The 18037-nt window shown below is 50.7% G+C and overlaps 1 protein-coding gene across 3 annotated transcripts in view; it reads left to right on the top strand.

Annotated features, from left to right (window-relative positions):
- Positions 1 to 3550: 3550 nt before the first annotated feature.
- Positions 3551 to 18037, top strand: part of Syt6 (synaptotagmin 6) — a 61863-nt gene continuing 47376 nt past the window's right edge. For 2 of the 3 annotated variants that reach the window (XR_014997656.2, XM_085677897.2), the window contains exons 1-3: positions 3665 to 3773; positions 15398 to 15663; positions 17189 to 17747. Coding sequence is in view for 2 of the 3 variants with exons in the window: in XM_085677897.2 (XP_085534023.1) it covers positions 15407 to 15663; positions 17189 to 17747 (816 nt within the window). In the remaining variant the exon portion in view is untranslated. Of the gene's footprint in view, positions 3774 to 15314; positions 15664 to 17188; positions 17748 to 18037 lie in introns of all 3 variants that reach the window. The other variant, XM_048442246.3, reaches the window with a different exon arrangement.

Below are 18037 nucleotides of genomic sequence, written 5' to 3'. Positions count from 1 at the left end.
CATTCCTCTGTAATTAATTTCTAAATACCTTTTACAGATAAGAAAGTCCGTTTTAAAATGTCATAGCCTTTTAAAGGAAAATATATAAAAATCTTGCAACCCTACCAACTTTCTTTCCAATATCAGGAAGATGCACTGCTCCATGGTTAGAGGGTCTGGGAACCACCTTTCTGATGTGAATGAGATAAAGTCCTGCTTGGCTGCTTTCAGGGACTAGCCTAGCAAGTGAGTAGAGCCTCTGAACACTACACCTCCTGGATGACCCTCTCTGATCTCATAAAATACCTCGGAAAGCAGGGGGTAAAGAGGGGGGGGGTAGAGAGAACAGAAGCTGGGTCAGGGAGCCCCTGTGGCTCTGAGGAACCTGGGATAGCACTGAACTCCTTTGTGTCTAGCTCCTTGTTATCTCTCCCTGCACGTCAGACTATCCAGCTATGAGCGTCAGATGCCGCCTTTACATCTCTGCTGGGACCGGAAAGGCTGGGGGGGAGATGGGGAGAGGGATCCCTATTTAGAAACCGCACTGAGATGGAAAGATGATATGACACATGAGTTCATGTCAAAGGAGCTCTCTTCCCGCCTACAGCATTAGCAATTTCTTACCAAGGTTCAAATTAAAAAAAAAAAAAAGATGTGGTCCTCACTTATTTTATTTGTAGCATAATTCAACAAGACACCACTGCTCTCAGTAGGGTGGGTGCCCACCCTCTGAGGGCAGAGAAGGGGATGGAGGTGGGGAATGTGCACTTTGGCTATCCAGGGAGAGGAGGACAAGGGCAGCTGAGTGGGAGAATTTTGTTTTCTGAGTCAGATCTCTTATTCTACCTCAGGCCCCTTTTCTGGACCCGTTCTGTGTTTCTGAGCCACCTGGCCTGGGGACCCCGGATTCAGGCAGTTCTGGACAAAGCTATCAGAGAGCCAGTGGAAAGAAAAACTCTAAGGAGAGCTGGGCATCTGGGGAATCATCCTGTCTCTAGCCTTGGAGAGCGCCTGCTTCAGAAGGACATTGAAGTTCAGACAGCGGCTGTGACTGCCCCAGGCTTCCTACTACCCCCTCTGATGTTCCCATTTGGCGTTTGGCCATATTTTCCATGCTCCCCTCTCTCTTCCCCACACCCCAACCCACACTCAGTATAGTCTTTCTCTACAGTTGAATGGTCTACAATTCCATTTCTTTCAACCCTTTCCTCTCTGGCATTCAGATGACACCCGGAGAGTCTGAATCTGGTTTCCTCTTCATATGGGAAGACTTTGGGATGTGTTTGGGGGTTAGGGAGAAAGGGTTGAGAGACTCAGGAGGAAGTGGTTATTCACCAGTGAGTGGCACCAGCAGCTGACGGTGAGCAGGAAGAGAACAGCTAAGGTGAAGCTTGCCATAGTCACTTTCTGAATGTGTGCCTTTATAGGTGTCTGACTAGGTTTCTCTGTGACTTCTCCACCCACAGTCTCTGTGACTGTCTCCTCTACCCCAGTCTCTGTCTCTTTCCTGCAGTTACTCTGGCACTCGGAGCCTGGAGCTCCGGCCTCTTCCTGCAGCCCTGTCAGGGCAGAACCTCTTTCGCTCTGTTAGGTTGAGAAATGCCAGAGATGCAGAGCTGCCTGCGGAGTGTGGAGGCTGGATCCGGGAACAATGAGAAATTATCTGTTAATTCTCAGCTCCTGCCACCTGCTCTGCTCCGAACAGGCTCCTTGCCTTTAGTTTAGAAGCAAATTCCCCCACTCAGCGTAACCAAAATATTGATTTCCTTGCATCACAGACCTGGGCCCTTGGAAAGATGTGGTCCTGTGGGGTTTTTTTTTTTTTTTCATTCTCTGCAAAGGCAAAACAAGGCGCTTTGTTCTGCGAAACGAACGTGCTCAGGAACTCGAGAGGGGGAGGGAGAACTCGCCGCGGAGTGAGAGTTGCCGTAAACACTGGCGATGAGCAGCTCTCCATTTGTGTTTTACATAAACACAAACCCCCGCTTGGGAAGCTGCTAATGAGCATGTAGCCCGGGGCCTCGGAACTCCGATCTCTCCTGGGGGCTGAGGTTTGTATTGGCGGTGGAGCGGGAGGATGACGGGGAGTCTTGGCTTCCTCAGGTGAGTGGAAGGCAAGTGGAGAGGCAGAAGCTTACCTGATGTCGAAACAGTAACCCAGCGCCACCCGCTGAAGGTGGTCCGGATTGCACAGGGCCCATAGATCAAGCTTCCTCGATCCCTCCCGCCCGAAATCCTACACCTCTCTATGGCCAGGGACCCAGGTGGAAGCTGCAAACAGGCTCTAATTAATCGCCCCTCCCCACTATCCCCTAAAACTGTGTGCACGTGTTGGTTGTAGCAACCAAAACCTTCAGCACCACGGACAGAGCCTCTGGCCTTACTCTGGCTACACCCGACCCAGGCTGTCTGGGCTTTGCAACTGTAGGAGCCCGTTGAAGAGGCTGGTGCAGATGGTGCTCGATGGGGATCGCCTGGAGTTGGCACTCCGAATCTCCTCCCTCCGGAACCTGAGTCACAGCCCAAGCCACTTCCAATTAGCGTGTTAATTCGGAGAAAAGACCCTCCTCCCCGACCACTCTCCCCAGCACACACCAGCCCGGTAGATGCAGGAACTTCAGCTAAAGTTTTTTTCCCCCAGTCACCACCTCAGGAAGGTAATACATTGATGAGAGGTGAGCACAGGAATCTGGCAGTTAGTCATGGCTCCTAGATTTCCAGGGTTGAGTGAAGCATCCCAGCCATCCTGCTTCTGAGTCTCACTTCACGGTTCCTGAGGGGAGCTCTTTTCATAATCTAGCCTTCTATTTAGTTTTCCGTCCTTCTGGCCCTTGTTATGTATGCTAAATTGAAAACTGTATGATTTCTGGTGGGTTTGGTCTAATGCGTGGAGGTTGGTCTGGTGGGAACCGAACCCCTTCCTGAAATGCTCCCCATTCCTATTCGTCAGAAACTTTCTCCTCTCGTTGCCATGGAGAGAGACGGCCGCTGCCTCCGTCGCCATAGCAACGTGCGGGTGCCTCGGACCACAAGATTGCGGGGCTCTGAAAGTCTTTACAGTTCACCTTACTCCGCAGTCCTGGGGTCTTCTGTCTCCGAAGCTGAGACCCGGCAAGTTTGGCTAACTTCTCCTGTCAGCAACCTTGGCAGGGTCCTTCCACCCTACAGAATGTTGTGTTGTTACGATGCCCACTTGTGTGGTGTGTGGCAGTTTCCCCAACGTTTTCACAAGTACTACCTATATTCTCAGGGAGCTCATGAAGCACCAGTAATTATTACATCTCTTTTTAAAAAAGGAAAACTGAGTCCAAGAAAGGCGCAAGGTCACATACTCAGTGATTTCCCAGCTGGCCTTGAATCCTGCACCGTGCGGGACAGCGCGGGGTTGGAACCTTCCCGGACTCAGGCAGGTCCCTGCGTGTGGAGGGGGCGGCCGAGAGGCGCCAGACTTGCCAGCTGCCGCGGGATGCCACGTGAGGGGCGGGGACCCTGCGGGGACGTGATTAAAAGCAGAGCAGAGCCGCAGGGGGCCGCTGCGGGGAGGGTCTTCTTGGGGCCGCCTTGCCCCGCCCCAGTCCGGCCGTGGCAGGGGGGTTCGAGCCACTGATCCGCAGGTCTGAGCGTACGGGGCATGAGTGGGGTTTGGGGGGCCGGAGGGCCTCGGTGCCAGGCGGCGCTCGCGACCCTGGCCTCTCTGTGCCGGGCCCGGCCGCCCCCTCTCGGATTGGACGTGGAGACTTGTCGGAGCTTTGAACTGCAGCCCCCGGAGCAGAGTCCGAGCGCGGCCGACCCAGGTACCCGGATACCCAGAGTCCCCTCCATTCCTGGATTTTCACCCTAGTGGCCTCCCCTCCCCAAGGCGCCGGTCCAAGAGCCCCAGAAACCTCAGAAGTCTAGCTTGGGGTCCCAGCCTGGACCAGTCCCCTGACTCCCTGCCCGCAGGAATAGATCCGAAAGGGAACCCCTTTCTCTCCTCCGGTAACTAATGCGAGAGCTCCTAGATGCGGCACCCTCGGGGCCTCAGTTTCCCTTGTATCTCTAGGCTCACCCCAGGGGCGATCGGCCAGGGCCGTGGAGAGGGAGACACCCTGGCTGCGGAGGAAGGCCAGAGTGCCCGGGGGTTCCAGGGTCCAGGGCCCTTCAGTGACTGGGTGAAGACGGGTTGAGCCCCTGGGCTTGGGAAAAACTTGCGTCTGCAGCTGGCACGCGGTCTTTGTGTCCAGGTCTCTCAGCAGCGAGTGGCTGCCTGCGTCTCGCCGGGGAGGAGGGGGGGCGGGGGGAGGGTGTCGTGGCGTACCCCCCTCCCCGGCACCCCTATAACTCGCTCCCTCGGTCTCTCTCTGACTCACTCGGACTCTGGGCGGGTGCGCAACTGAGCCGGTGCCTCTCGCCGACTTTGCCAGGCGGGAACCTCCTGCCCGGGCGGTGCGGGACCCTGCGCCGGACGCAGCCCCGGTGGCCGCCGAGTGTAGGCGGCAGCCTGAGCCAAGTCGAGCTCACCGGAGTCGGTGAGTCCTGAGCCCGAGCCCCACGGGGAGGGTCCCGCGTGCAGCCGCGACGTCTCGCGGGAGTCGCGACAGCAGGGGTGGCGTGTCGCGCCCTGGCGGCTGGAGCCGCGGGAGTGTCCGCGGCGTGGCAGCCGACCGGCCCGGGTATGTACCTGCTGCACCAGTCTTTGCCGCCAAGCCCGCCCGCTGCAGCGGGATCCTTTGTCCAGCAATTAGGAGGGACCAGGACAGACGAGTATGGGTCGTGTCCCCTCGGAGGGAAGGGCCCGGGGCAGCGCGAGGCCCGGAGTGAATGCGGTGTGGGGGTTGGGAGATCCTGCAGAGATCGAGGCACTGGGGTTCCTTGGGGCTCCGCAGACTCATCAAACCTTGTCCCCGATCAAGACCCGGGCTCGGACCCTAGTGGCTCTGGGCCTAGGCTTAAGTGGGAGTCGCTTCCTGGTTCCATAAGGCTGACGCAGGAAAGATCGGAGGCGAATGATAGAGGCAGGAGTATGGTCCCCACTCACCTCCCCAGGGACAAGTGGCCAGGGACCAGAGGAGAGATTCTAGGAGCAGGTGCAGGACCAGTCCCCCAGTCCCCCACAGCTCCCCAGTGACCTCAGATCCTAGATCCCTGTTTTCATTTGAGGTTAAAGGTCAAAGATAGAGGGAGGTTATGGGTTAGGAATATAGCCTTTGAGGGAGGGGGTAGACAGGCCAGGGAAGGTTGTGTGTATCCTTTAGGCGGCTGTATCCAGCCTTGTGTGATGGAGCCCACCTCACATCTTGTGAGTCATTAGGGGCACTGCTCTCTTTCTGGCCATTTCTGGTACTATTTAATCAATGAGTTGATGATTGCAGCAGAACAGACCAAGATTAGACTTAAAGAACTTTTTGCGAGTAGGACAGTAATTAAAGTTGGCTCTCCCTCTTTGGTATTCTCAGAACAGATTAGACTGTTATTAGACCTTGTTTCTCTGGTGTCATTTCCCTCTACACCCCCCAGCTCCATATACTTCCACGACAGAAATTTCCTCAGCCTTCACTTCCTCCCTCCCTCCTTTCCTGTCTGGTTCATTCCCATCTTTTCCTCAAATGCTCCATCTGCAGTGGAGTCTTCCCTCAGGGCTTGATCCTCAGAGTATGGAGGGCCAGAACACATCTACAGAGGCCTGCGCTGCTACCTGTCCACTGAAAAAAAGTGCCTGGAAGGGGGGGGGCGAGGGAGGTTGTTGTGTGTCATGTTGGGGGGGGGCCGGTGGTATTCTGACTCCCGAGAAAGATTCCTTTAATCTGAATGGCTAAGCTGAGGTGAGTGAAGCCAGGGTGAGAGACGGGGTTCCAGATGAATCAGTACCCTGCCCTAAGGTGAGTTTGAGCTGTATAAACTGCCCTGGCCCTGGAGAGCTTAACTTGGTTACAGTCTTGTCTGTCACGAGACCCCAAGAAATCCTGGGGCCAAGGTAGGGCAAGAGATGCAGGTAGAGAGGGAGCTGGATCACACCACGAGAAAGTGGTTCAGCTGGCTGCAAGACCTTGGGGATTTAGGTCTACGGAGATGTGGCTTTCAGGCCAGGGTACCACCTTCCGCCTCTGAGCCTGCACCCCAGAGACTCCATCTGGGATCCGATCCTCCGACCAAAGCACGCTGGGTCTTTTCATCTGCAATTTTATAAGAAAAAAAAATGTAAACAGGCAGAGTATGCTCGGCACCCTTTTCCATTTTATCTTTGTTTCCCTTGTCTTCTGCCAGCTGACAAGTCTCTAACTCCTAATATTCCCAGTAATATCCTCAGCCTCACTAGTTGAGACTCAGAGTCCACTGCCATTGGCACAGAATTTCCCATAGGCCAGGGTCTGGGTAAGGAATTGCATCAGACATCTGGATGAATCAGACCCTGACTTGGAAAGATCTATACTGAAACGTCTCAATTCAAAGCAAATTCCCCACTTTCTCTAAAAACCCTAAGGATAAAAGGACTTCTTTCTTTCTGAATGCACTCCTTATCTGCCCCACACACTCGAACGGTCACCAACATGCCCTCCCTCCAGTACTTTTCCTTGTGGAGGGGAATGAACTTTATATATAGTTCAAGTTGCAGGGGTCAAAGTGTGCAGCAGAAATCTAAGAGTGTTCTAGAATACGCAGGAACCTGAAAGCTGACCCAAGCTGCCTGGTGCAGCAGGCTGGCAGCCAGGAGCAGTTCTTCCCAGCCTACCTATGGCCCTGGATGGATGTGATGTTTGTTAGCTTTGCTAATGACCCTAGAGATGCTCTGTGATACAGCCACCTGGCTTTGAAGTTGGCTTTTGCAGCCCAGAGAATGTTTTTTGTTTTTCCTGTGTGTGCTGGCAAATGAAATGCACATTTCCCTAAAACAGAGTTCCATTTCCTCATCTGAAGAACCAGACACTCCCTGGCTCCTAGACACAGGAAAGGAATACTACAGTTTATGTTTGTGAAGAAGCACACCACCCTAACCAACTGGTGGGATGCTTTTCCAATCCTAGTATGTTTCATGCCTTCATGGTTTTTTTTTTCTCTCTCTCTTGATGTTTTAAGACAGGATTCAGCTTTGTAGCCCAGGCTGGCTTCGAACTCGTGACAATCCTCCTGTCCCAGCCTCCTGATACAGCATCACCACACTTAGAATGCACCTTGAGTGTTGAAAGTCCAACATCTAACAGCCCTTGAATTCTAGATATCTCCCGAAGTTTTGCTCTCCCTCTGACTGACAGGGCTGAGTGGGGCTGGTAGTTCTAGTGTGCCTCACCCCTTCAAGCTCTATACAAAAGCTGTGCTTTCTCTTCTTACTGCTCAAACATTCCTTTGTCTTCTTGGCCCACTGAGCTGGGTGTGAGACATGAGGCTGCAGATCATTAAGACCGACTTTGGGGCTCCAGGTCAAGCCAGGCTTCTTTAGGGTTGTCTTGAGTTGGGTTGACCCAATTGGGCTCACTATCACCCCCGCAGGTGGGAAGCGGAACCTCTAATATTGAGCCTCTTAGGAAGTATGGTCAGAGGTGAGGCAGCTGAGCACCCAGTCCAGACACTGCAGGCTGAAATGACACCTTATCCCTCATCTCTGTCTCGGGCACGGAACTCCTTCTTCTCCACACAGCTCTCTCCTCTCAATGGCTGCAGCTATAAATTCGGGTGGAGAACAGAAGGGAGAGACTGGCTGACTGTTCTTCCTCTCCACCATGCCAACTTCAATTCCCCATGTGGGGGTATCAGGGGTAGAAAGGTACAGTGACCATCTGTAATAATAATAATAGTAACAACAACAACAATAGTAATAATAATAGCTGATTTAACGCCAAAGCTCTTTTCGCTATAGCATTTTCCATTAGCCTCCGATTTATCTGTGAATCCTCTAATGATGGTGGGAGCAGGCGCCCAGTCATAAAGCTTGGTGCAGCCGTAATTAGCCCAGCATTGTCTCTCCTCATCACAGTTTTTTCAGGAGCATTAATTCCTTCTCTGTTTGGACTCTGCTAATTATCCCCATCGGTAGCTCAGCCTGGCTCTCTACAGAAGAAAAGGAAGCAATGGCCCTCTGCTTCCCCCTCCCCCTGACTCTGAATTTAATTACACCCACTTTTCCTAATAAATTTACAAGCCACGGCAGGGCTTATTATTAATGGACCGTGTCTGTTAGCCTCAGTAAAGACTAGCTACAATTTTCTCAATACACACACACACACACACACACACACACACACACACACACACACACGAGTATTCCTCAGGAATATCACTGGATGGGACTTTTCAGAAGCCACGGGCTATTTGTCTGGTAGTTCATGGGTAACTTGAGGACGTGCACTTCTGAGAGAAGACGACAAGTCAGAGTAGAGGCTAGTGACAATCTGAGATTGCAGGGGTCTGTCCCGGTTTCAAATACCAGACCAAGGCGTGGAGAACACCCTCCCCCTCTCCACACTCTAGAAAGAGCCTCCCTGGCTGTGCTGTGCAGCCCTGGGTCTGCAGTCCCCAGAGATGCCTGGTTCAAGCCTGAACTTGGGTATCTGAAAGCCCCACGTTCAAACCCCTGCTGCTTAACACACTGCATCCCTTGAGCAGGGGACTTGGTTATCACACCTGTACTTTGTTTATCTGTGGGAAGTGAATATGAATTTCTTCAGGAGGCCGTAAAGATTAAATGAGATGATACGGAAAGCACAGTGCTTGCTGCATAGAAATGAACAGCAAATACTATCATTAATATTAATATGAATGGTTCTGCCTGGAGTCTCTTCCCTCCCTGGACTAAGTGCTGTTCCCTCCATGTTATTGGACCTCTGTCTCCCTTCTTCCCTAGCTTCTGAGCTGGGGTTTACCTACGTCTCCGTAAGGATGTGAAGAAAAGCTCAGCTGGACACCTGCATTTCTGAGGGGCCAGCAGCAGCAACTCCAGCCCTGGGCCAGGCATCTCTGGTACTGGGGTGAGCTGAGACCTGGCCCTTTCTTTGCTATTCCTCTCCCTCTAGTTTGCCTTTTCAATTACAATCTGTTAGCAAGAATGCCCGTGATGGTTGCAAAATGGATTTTCCTGACACAGGAACACATTAGAAAAACGGGAACAATAGCAAGCGATAAGAGGTGCTGATGCATCCTTAGACTACGGATGCAGGGAAGAGGAGGGGGCGCTGGTCTGTCTTTAGAGAATGAAGGGTCACTAGGGAAGATAAGCAGGCTCTGGGATGCTAACTAACAACTTAGCATCCTGGATGAGGAAGGAGGTCCTGAGCCAACACCCTACCAGATAGTCTCACTTAAGGTGACCAAGCAGACTCTACCCTAAGACCCTCGAGGGAAATCTTAATTTCCCAGGAGGGAAGAGGGGCCTGAGCCCACTCTGCCACTTTGCCCTCTAGGGTCTCTGTTTCTGCTCCAGAGGCCTGACTCTACATAGCAAACAATTATCCTTAACCAACAAAGAAAACCAAGTCCTGGCAGCTTATGTCTGGGGGACATTCTCTACATATTAGGGCTGTGCTTATTTGATTTTCATAATGATCCAGCGAGGTAGGAAGAACCATCAGAAAGCAATGTGGACGCTCGCTCTTTTCAGTCATCTGCACTGGTGCCCCCTCCCCTCCTGAGATCACACACACACACACACACACACACACACACACACACACACCCTCCTGAGATCACACACATACATACACATCCTCCTGAGATCACACACATGCATACCCTCCTGAGATCACACACACACACACACACACACACACACACACCCTCCTGAGATCACACACATACACACACCTTCCTGAGATCACACACACACACACACACACACACACAAACACACACACACACACACACACTCTTTGAGATCACACACACATACCCTCCTGAGATCACACACACACACACACACACACACACACACACACCCTCCTGAGATCACACACATACATACACATCCTCCTGAGATCACACACATGCATACCCTCCTGAGATCACACACACACACACACCCTCCTGAGATCACACACATACATACACATCCTCCTGAGATCACACACATGCATACCCTCCTGAGATCACACACACACACACACACCCTCCTGAGATCACACACATACACACACCCTCCTGAGATCACAAACATATACACACACACACACACCCTCCTGAGATCACACACACACACACACACACACATCCTCCTGAGATCAAACACACACACACACACACACATCCTCCTGAGATCACACACACACCCTCCTGAGATCACACACATACACACACACACCCTCCTGAGATCACACACATACACACACACACCCTCCTGAGATCACACACGCACACCCCCTCCTGAGATCACACACACACACTCTCTTTGAGATCACACACACAAACACACCCTCCTGAGATCACACACACACACACACACACACACACACACACACACACACCCTCCTGAGATCACACACGCACACCCCTTCCTGAGATCACACACACACATACCCTCCTGAGATCACACACACACACTCTTTGAGATCACACACACATACACACCCTCCTGAGATCACACACACACATACACATCCTCCTGAGATCACACACACACCCTCCTGAGATCACACACGCACAACCCCTCCTGAGATCACACATGCACACCCCCTCCTGAGATCACACACACACATACCCTCCTGAGATCACACACACCCTCCTGAGATCACACACACACATACACACCCTCCTGAGATCTCACACACACACACACACACACACACACACACACACACACACACACCCTCCTGAGATCACACACACACATACACACCTTCTTGAGATACCTGCCATTTTTTGAGTACCTTGTAAAGTCTAGGTCCCCAGCTAAGATTAAGGTCACATGCCTTTATCCCAGACAATGTCCTTGAGATTATATCTCCAAAGCATAAAGAGATCTATCCATTTTTTTTCTCTTCCAGAAGTGGTAGATAGTCTCAGATGTCTGAAAGCAGGTGCCATAGCTTGGATTTGTAGTGTCTACCCAAAGGCCCACCCTGCATTGCAAGCTTGTTTCCTAAAGTTGGCCTGTTGGGAGGGGGTGGAACCCTAGAGATGAGGCCTAGTGGGAAGTCTTATGGCAGACCCTATGGGGATATTAGGACCCTAGCCCCTTTTTTGTTTCACCACAGCCGTCCACTGTGATGTGCTACCGTGGGCCACACAATGGGACCGACGGGTCATAGACTAAGGCCTCTAGAACTGTGAGCCACAACAGACCTTTTCTCGGCATAAGCTGGTTATCTCAGTCATTCGTTATAATGGCAGCGAGCTGACGAACACACCAAGGGATGAAGGCTGACTGAGTTCAAGACCACTCAGAGTTGTTTTAAGTCCTCTACAATTACCAACTTCTCTTGTCTAAATTTGATCTTTCTCTCCTCCCTCCCTCCCTCCCTCCCTCCCTTCTGTCTTTCTGTCTTTCTGTCTTTCTTTCTTTTGTTGGATCTTTCTTTTGGCTGCCAGTTCACAAATAATAACCTGGAAACATTATTGATTGCAAAAGCTTGGCCTTGGCTTATTTTTAACTAGCTCTTATAACTCGAATCGACCCATTTCTACTAATCTACGTTCTGTCACATACCAGCCATCCTGGTTCCTCTGTGTCCTCTCATGTCTCTCTCACTTGCCTAGATTCCTCCTCCCACTTCCTCTCTCTGCCCAGAGTCCCACCTATACCTTCTGCCTAGCTATTGGTCATTTTTGTTTTATCAATCCCAGCAATACACCTTCACAAGTGCACAAATATCCCACAACATCTTCCTTCCTTCCTTTCTGTCTCTCGTTTTTTGATTTTTGGTTTCTTGAGACAAAGTTTCCTTGTGTATTCCTGGCTGTTCTGGAACTCACTATGTAGACCAGGCTGGCCTTAAACTCAAAGAGATCCACCTTTCTCTGCCTTCCCGAGGACTGGGATCAAAGGCGTGCACCATCACCACCTGGCCTGCCCTTCCTTCCTTCCTTCCTTCTTTCCTTCCTTCCTTCCTTCCTTCCTTCCTTCCTTCCTTCCTTCCTTCCTTCCTTCCTGCCTTACACCTCCTGTATGGATGAACTCTTTCAGTGTCCAGAGCCTCCTAGTTCTCCTTGAGTTTCCTGTTTGTGAGATACCAATTCCCTGGCTCTTTTAGTCCTGGGAGAAGATTCTCCAGACATGGGGTGGCCCTCCTGTGCTTTCACAATCAGTATTGAGTGCTAGGGACTGATTCCCAATAACCCATACCCTCTGTCTTCTCTTAAGCATGGAGCCAAGGGAACAGCAGCTGGAAATCACGTGGAGGAACAATTGAAATAGCAACGACACGAAGGGTGGGGGGAAAGAATCCCTTGGTACCCTGGTCCCCCCATCTTTCTTTCATTTATGAATTCAGGGTCTTTTTTTTTTGTCAAGCTGAATATTTAAATGCACTCTTTGCTCTCTGGATTCCCCCCTCACCTCCTCCCTTCTCATTAAAATTCTAATTATTACCAGAGCAAGTAAAATGCACGATCAAAGGAAAGCACGGCCCTAGCAATACCTTTTGTTTTAAAGTGACTCACGGCAGAAAGTGGGCCGAGAGCAGCTGTAACAAAGAGCCGATGTGGAGGGTCCAGAGGGGTCCAGGCACTTAGGATAAGGCATCCATATCTATAGTAGCTTTCCAAACGCTCCCAGAGGGTAAGGGCTTAGAAGAGCAGCCTCCAAGCCATTTAGATCAAAAATGTGCAACAGGAAAATATTTGAGTAAGTACTTCCAATGCATGTGTATTTGTCTGCAAGCGATATACATGCTCTACCGAAGTGGCATTGGTGAGCCACGTGGGCGAGGCTGGAGACTAGGCCCACCTTACTGACTGTGTGACCTGGGAAAGCTGTGAATTCTCTGGGTGGTACTAGATGCCTAAGGGAGGACAATCATTTTACCTGTTTCATTAGAGAATCATGTGAACAGATATATAAAAATCACTTTAATATTGAGCATAATGATGTTGAATAAATTGACTAAATCCAATAATAAAATGCTTATTACTATCAACCCATATATGACTTTTTGACTACTTATATGACATAATAAATATTATAATACCTTGGATTTTTTTTCTCTTGGGGAACATGTATGCCTCAGTGGAGACTTGATAGTCTCTAGAGCAGTGGTTCTCAACCTACCAGTGTTGTGACCCTTTAATACATTTCCTCGTGTTGTGATGACCCCCAACTGTAAAATTATTTTTGTTGCCACTTCATAACTGCAATTTTGCTACTGTTGTGAATCGTAGTGCAAATATCTGTGTTTTCTAATGGTCTTAGGTGACCCTGTGAAAGGGTCATTTGGCCCCGAAAGGGGTCATGACCTACTGGTTGAAAACTGCTGCTCTAGGGGAGGGGCTAGAGCTACTGGGCTGAGTGGGGGCAGAGGTGGCGGGAAGAGACTTGCAGATAATCTCCTCTTCACCCCTTCTCATGGAGGTGCTGGTTACTGATCCTGGCAAGGACTGGACAGGGAGCTGGAAGGCAGTGGTGGCTCCTCCAGAACATGGCTAAAGTCCTTACGTCCTCAGGATGTAGGGTAGCTTTCCTTAAGTACTGGATACAGTAAACGTACCTGGAGGGACCTAGGCATTTTGCCAAGCCTAGCTCAGAGTCTGGCAATCTGGCATAGTTGAACTTGAAAGAGAAAGAATTGTTACTCATTCGTGTATGCCTGCTTAAATGCCGGTTCATGAATGAAAACACACTATATTGGAACCCATCGAAGTCTAGGATTTAATCTGGGACAAACAAGTCATAGTAAATACGATAGGGAACACCTGGGCCCTGGCCCGAGTTCTGGGTCTGACTAACCTGTGGCATCTTATGAGCCCCTCCCCTGGCCACTGCTGCCATCTTTGCCTTGGTACTTGTTGACTAATTACACACCGTTAAGTCCTGAGATTTGTAAGGCAGTTAGCAGCTGGTCCAGAGGTTCCAATCTCCAGATCTGCAGGGGTTAGCCAGCTGAGAGAGAGCAGAGGGTCGAGCTGATGGGACACATCTGTGCAGAAGGAGTCACCGGTCCGCCCAGGGCCAGTTAGCAAGTCATTGGCCTCTTCCGGAAGAAAGTCAGACATCTGGGGTGATGGCAGTTACGGAATTTCATAGCTTCTCACTCACAACGTTAGCCAAACCAAATTCCTCTGCTGGCTCATCCACAAGCATCACGTGACAGCGCTGCCAGGCATACCCCTGGCTCAGAGCCTTCTGACTTCTGCCTCGGCCTCAAAGATTCATTTCTGGGGAGAGGAAGTGGGGTAGGAGTCTGGTATCCGCTCTGCACATGAGGGGGCACTCTGCATCGCTCTCTTGAGATGATGGGGCATGCCTGGGTCTGGACAGGAGCAGGTTAAGGTTATGTGCCTGCTTCCAACCCAGCCACGCCGCTCACAAATGCTAGGTTTACAGCAAAGCTTCCAAAGAACCACAGAATGGAAAAAGACAGTGATGGGAATCATTTGTATTTTGTATTTAGCTTTGGTCTGCATAGACCCTGGTAACCAGGTTCCAACTTAATACTAGTACACAGTTAGCCTACAGCATGTAGAAAGCTCTAGGAAAACAGACGCTAATACACCTGCCCTCTGGGAAGTGGGACTGGGCTCCTCTCCCTGGGAGAGAGCTAGGTGTTTATTGAATTCCTGCTTTGTTCCAGGATCGAACAAGGATAGAGCCTGTACAAAGAAGGGAGCATGAGTGAGCCAGTATCTACCCCCTACCTCATAGACTGTGTATGAGTTGTGTGCCAAACTTACCATTGCGGGAGGGGGGTGGGGCTGGAAATAAAGTTCAGTGGGAGATTACTTGCATAGCAAGGGCAAGGCTCTGGGTTTCCTCCCCGGTACCAAAATAAAATGAGTTAAAAAGAAAAGCAAGACACTTGTAAGTCTGGCCACAGTAGCCGCTCTAATAGGAATTCAAACAGCGTACCAATACAAACGCTTCAGGAATTTGCACATTTGCTTAGATTCCCATTTCAATCACTGTCCCCTTCTTGGGCACAAGCCAGGAGCAGTAGGGCAAGCAGCCAGTGCTCCCCAAGCTAGTAAAAGGTGGGGGCAGGGCGTTGCTGAAGCAATCAGCCTGGTGAAGAGCAGGCTGCAGAGAGTTGACAAAATGGGCCATCAGTGGTCAACCCCCAAACCATCTCCTCTTCCCATGACTTGGCGGCTTTGCTCATGACCGTTCTTCTCTCTTCTTCCGTCTCTGTCCCTGCTGTGTGTGCCTTCTTCCAATGCCTCACCTGCTTATCCTCACCTCTGTCTGTCTCTGTCCTTCCCTGCCTGCCTCACGCTGAGGGCAGGCCCCTCTGTCAGCCTCCTCGCCGTGGTAGTTATTGTGTGTGGCGTGGCCCTGGTGGCAGTTTTTCTCTTTCTCTTTTGGAAGCTGTGCTGGATGCCCAGGAGGAACAAGGAGGCCTCCAGCCCTTCTTCTGCTAACCCTGCTTCAGAGACCCTCCAGAGTCCCAGCGCCAGAGGCAACATGGCAGATAAGCTCAAGGACCCCAGTGCCCTGGGCTTCCTGGAGGCGGCTGTGAAGATCAGCCACACGTCCCCAGATATCCCAGCCGAGGTGCAGATGTCGGTCAAAGAGCATATCATGCGTCACACGAGGCTGCAGCGACAGACCACAGAACCAGCATCTTCTACCAGGTGAAGGGTGTCCCCCTCGCTTCCTAACCCCTTTGCGTATTTTCCAGAACAGTGCATCAAAGAGCTTCCAGCCTCTGAGAATCAGGGTCCAGAAACTATAGCATGTGTCCTTTGAGGACGGATCAGATGGTGTGAGCCACATTTCAATCTAGAGGGGGGGTGGCATCAGGATAGGTGTGGTCAAAGGGTCACCTTCAAGGTGAGATGCTGTGAGCGTGGTTGCGCGTGGCTGCAAATGTGCGGACACAGAAGATTAGCCTAGAAGCTGGGCTGAGAGGTGTGAGGAGAGGAAGGACTTCAGACTGGGGAAGAGTATAGGCAAAGTTCCAGAGACTTGAATGTTCATGATGCACTAAAGGCTAGGGCAGTGAAGCCTAGTAGCTACGGTTTGTCATGTCTGGGGGTAAAGCAAGAGAGTCCAGGCTCTTTAAGGCGAAGGGTTTCTGTAAAACCCCTTTGAGTTCCCTCTATGGCAGCCGTTGCATAACCTGGCATCATCTAGTTCAAAAGCCTGCCGACAGCAGACGTGATGGCTGCCTGCTCACTCTAACTAAATCCAGAAGCGTCTCTAAAAGATGTGGACGGGCACTGTGTTTACTCAAAATCTGAGAATCTTGTAGATTCCTGGATCCCTGCAACGTTCCTTCAGGCTCAGAGACACCAATCAAAGGGAAAGAGATGTGGTCTTCAGATGAAAAGCCAAGCACGAAGATGCTAAGGTCCCACAGGCCTAGTCTGCTGTATGGCCTTGGGCATGTGGCTCATTTTAAGCCTCCCTTTCTAAACTACAGAATAGGGCAAATGACTCTGCTAAGGTTGTTGGGAGGACCCAGGGAAAGAATCCGTGTGATAATGCTAAGAGCTAACACGTTGCTAACCACACGCTTGGCCCCATTCAAAGCACTTTGTATGCATCTGTTTTACTCTCACGCTATTCTATGCAGTTTTTACTTTTGTTATCTTTATTTTTGTAGTGCAGAGAATTTGCTAGCCTCCCAAAGTAGCCGGACCAAAATGAACCTACGTAGCCTATCTCCAAAGCCTGTGCCTTTAACTAATTGACTTTCTGCTGGATGCTAAATCCTAAATAAATGATCATGATGGTGGCAGCAGTGATGCTGGTGATGATGGTGATGATGATGATGATGATGAAGATGCAGGCAGTAGGAAGGATAGTCCTCCTCTAACAGAGGTTCATGCTCTAATGGAGAAGGTAGCCATGCCTACCAGGAAAGAAACCTAGAAAGCAGATGTCTGAAAAGCAGGAACGAAGATTAAAACAATGGCTAACATTTATTGAGCTTGCTGTACAGCAGGCACAATTCCAACTGCTTTACATATATTAAGACACACAATGCTTCCAACCGCTTCGTGCACTAAGTGTATGAAGAGAAAAAGTGGGGTCAATGAGAGGGAAGGAAGGGGGGCCCACAGTGGGGAAGATGAGCCACCAGGGTTGGGTCTATCTTTATCTCACTCCTTCCCAAGCCCTGACGCACATTTTCTTCCTCCTGTCTTCTACCAGGCACACGTCCTTCAAACGCCACCTGCCAAGGCAGATGCACGTCTCCAGCGTAGACTATGGCAATGAGCTACCACCAGCGGCCGAGCAGCCCACCAGCATTGGCCGCATCAAGCCTGAGCTCTATAAGCAGAAGTCAGTGGACGGGGATGAAGCCAAGTCCGAGGCCGCCAAGAGCTGCGGGAAGATCAACTTCAGCCTCCGCTATGACTACGAGAATGAGACCCTGATTGTGCGTATCCTGAAGGCCTTTGACCTCCCTGCCAAGGACTTCTGTGGAAGTTCTGACCCTTATGTCAAGATCTACCTCCTGCCTGACCGCAAGTGCAAGCTGCAGACGCGGGTGCACCGCAAGACCCTGAACCCCACCTTTGATGAGAACTTCCACTTCCCAGTGCCCTACGAGGAACTGGCTGACCGCAAGCTGCATCTCAGTGTCTTTGACTTTGACCGCTTCTCCCGCCATGACATGATTGGGGAGGTCATCCTGGACAATCTCTTTGAGGCCTCTGACCTGTCCCGGGAGACCTCCATTTGGAAGGACATCCAGTACGCCACTAGTGTGAGTACAACTCTGTTTGTTGCCTTGGCTGCCCGGGCATTGGCAGTTCTGAGTTGGGTGGATCATGTCTCCAGATCTCTGTTCCTCTAGAGATACATAGGAAACTATGGAAATATCCTAGTGGCCCAGTTCGTTGTAGGGAAGTCCTTGAACTCTGCCTAGATGGGAGAATAAAGGAAGGGAATTTGTGTCTTTTGATTTTGATTCTATATGGTATGGGTGTTTCTCTCTGTTTGCTAAACCTTAAGTTTGTTATCTATAAAAAAAAAATATCATGCTATATAGTCTTT

Source organism: Myodes glareolus, chromosome 17 (assembly GCF_982192425.1).
Source record: "Myodes glareolus chromosome 17, mMyoGla1.1, whole genome shotgun sequence".
In the NCBI taxonomy this organism is placed as follows: domain Eukaryota; kingdom Metazoa; phylum Chordata; class Mammalia; order Rodentia; family Cricetidae; genus Myodes; species Myodes glareolus.
Note: the sequence above shows the minus strand (reverse complement) of the source record. Positions and strands in the feature narration are given on the sequence as shown.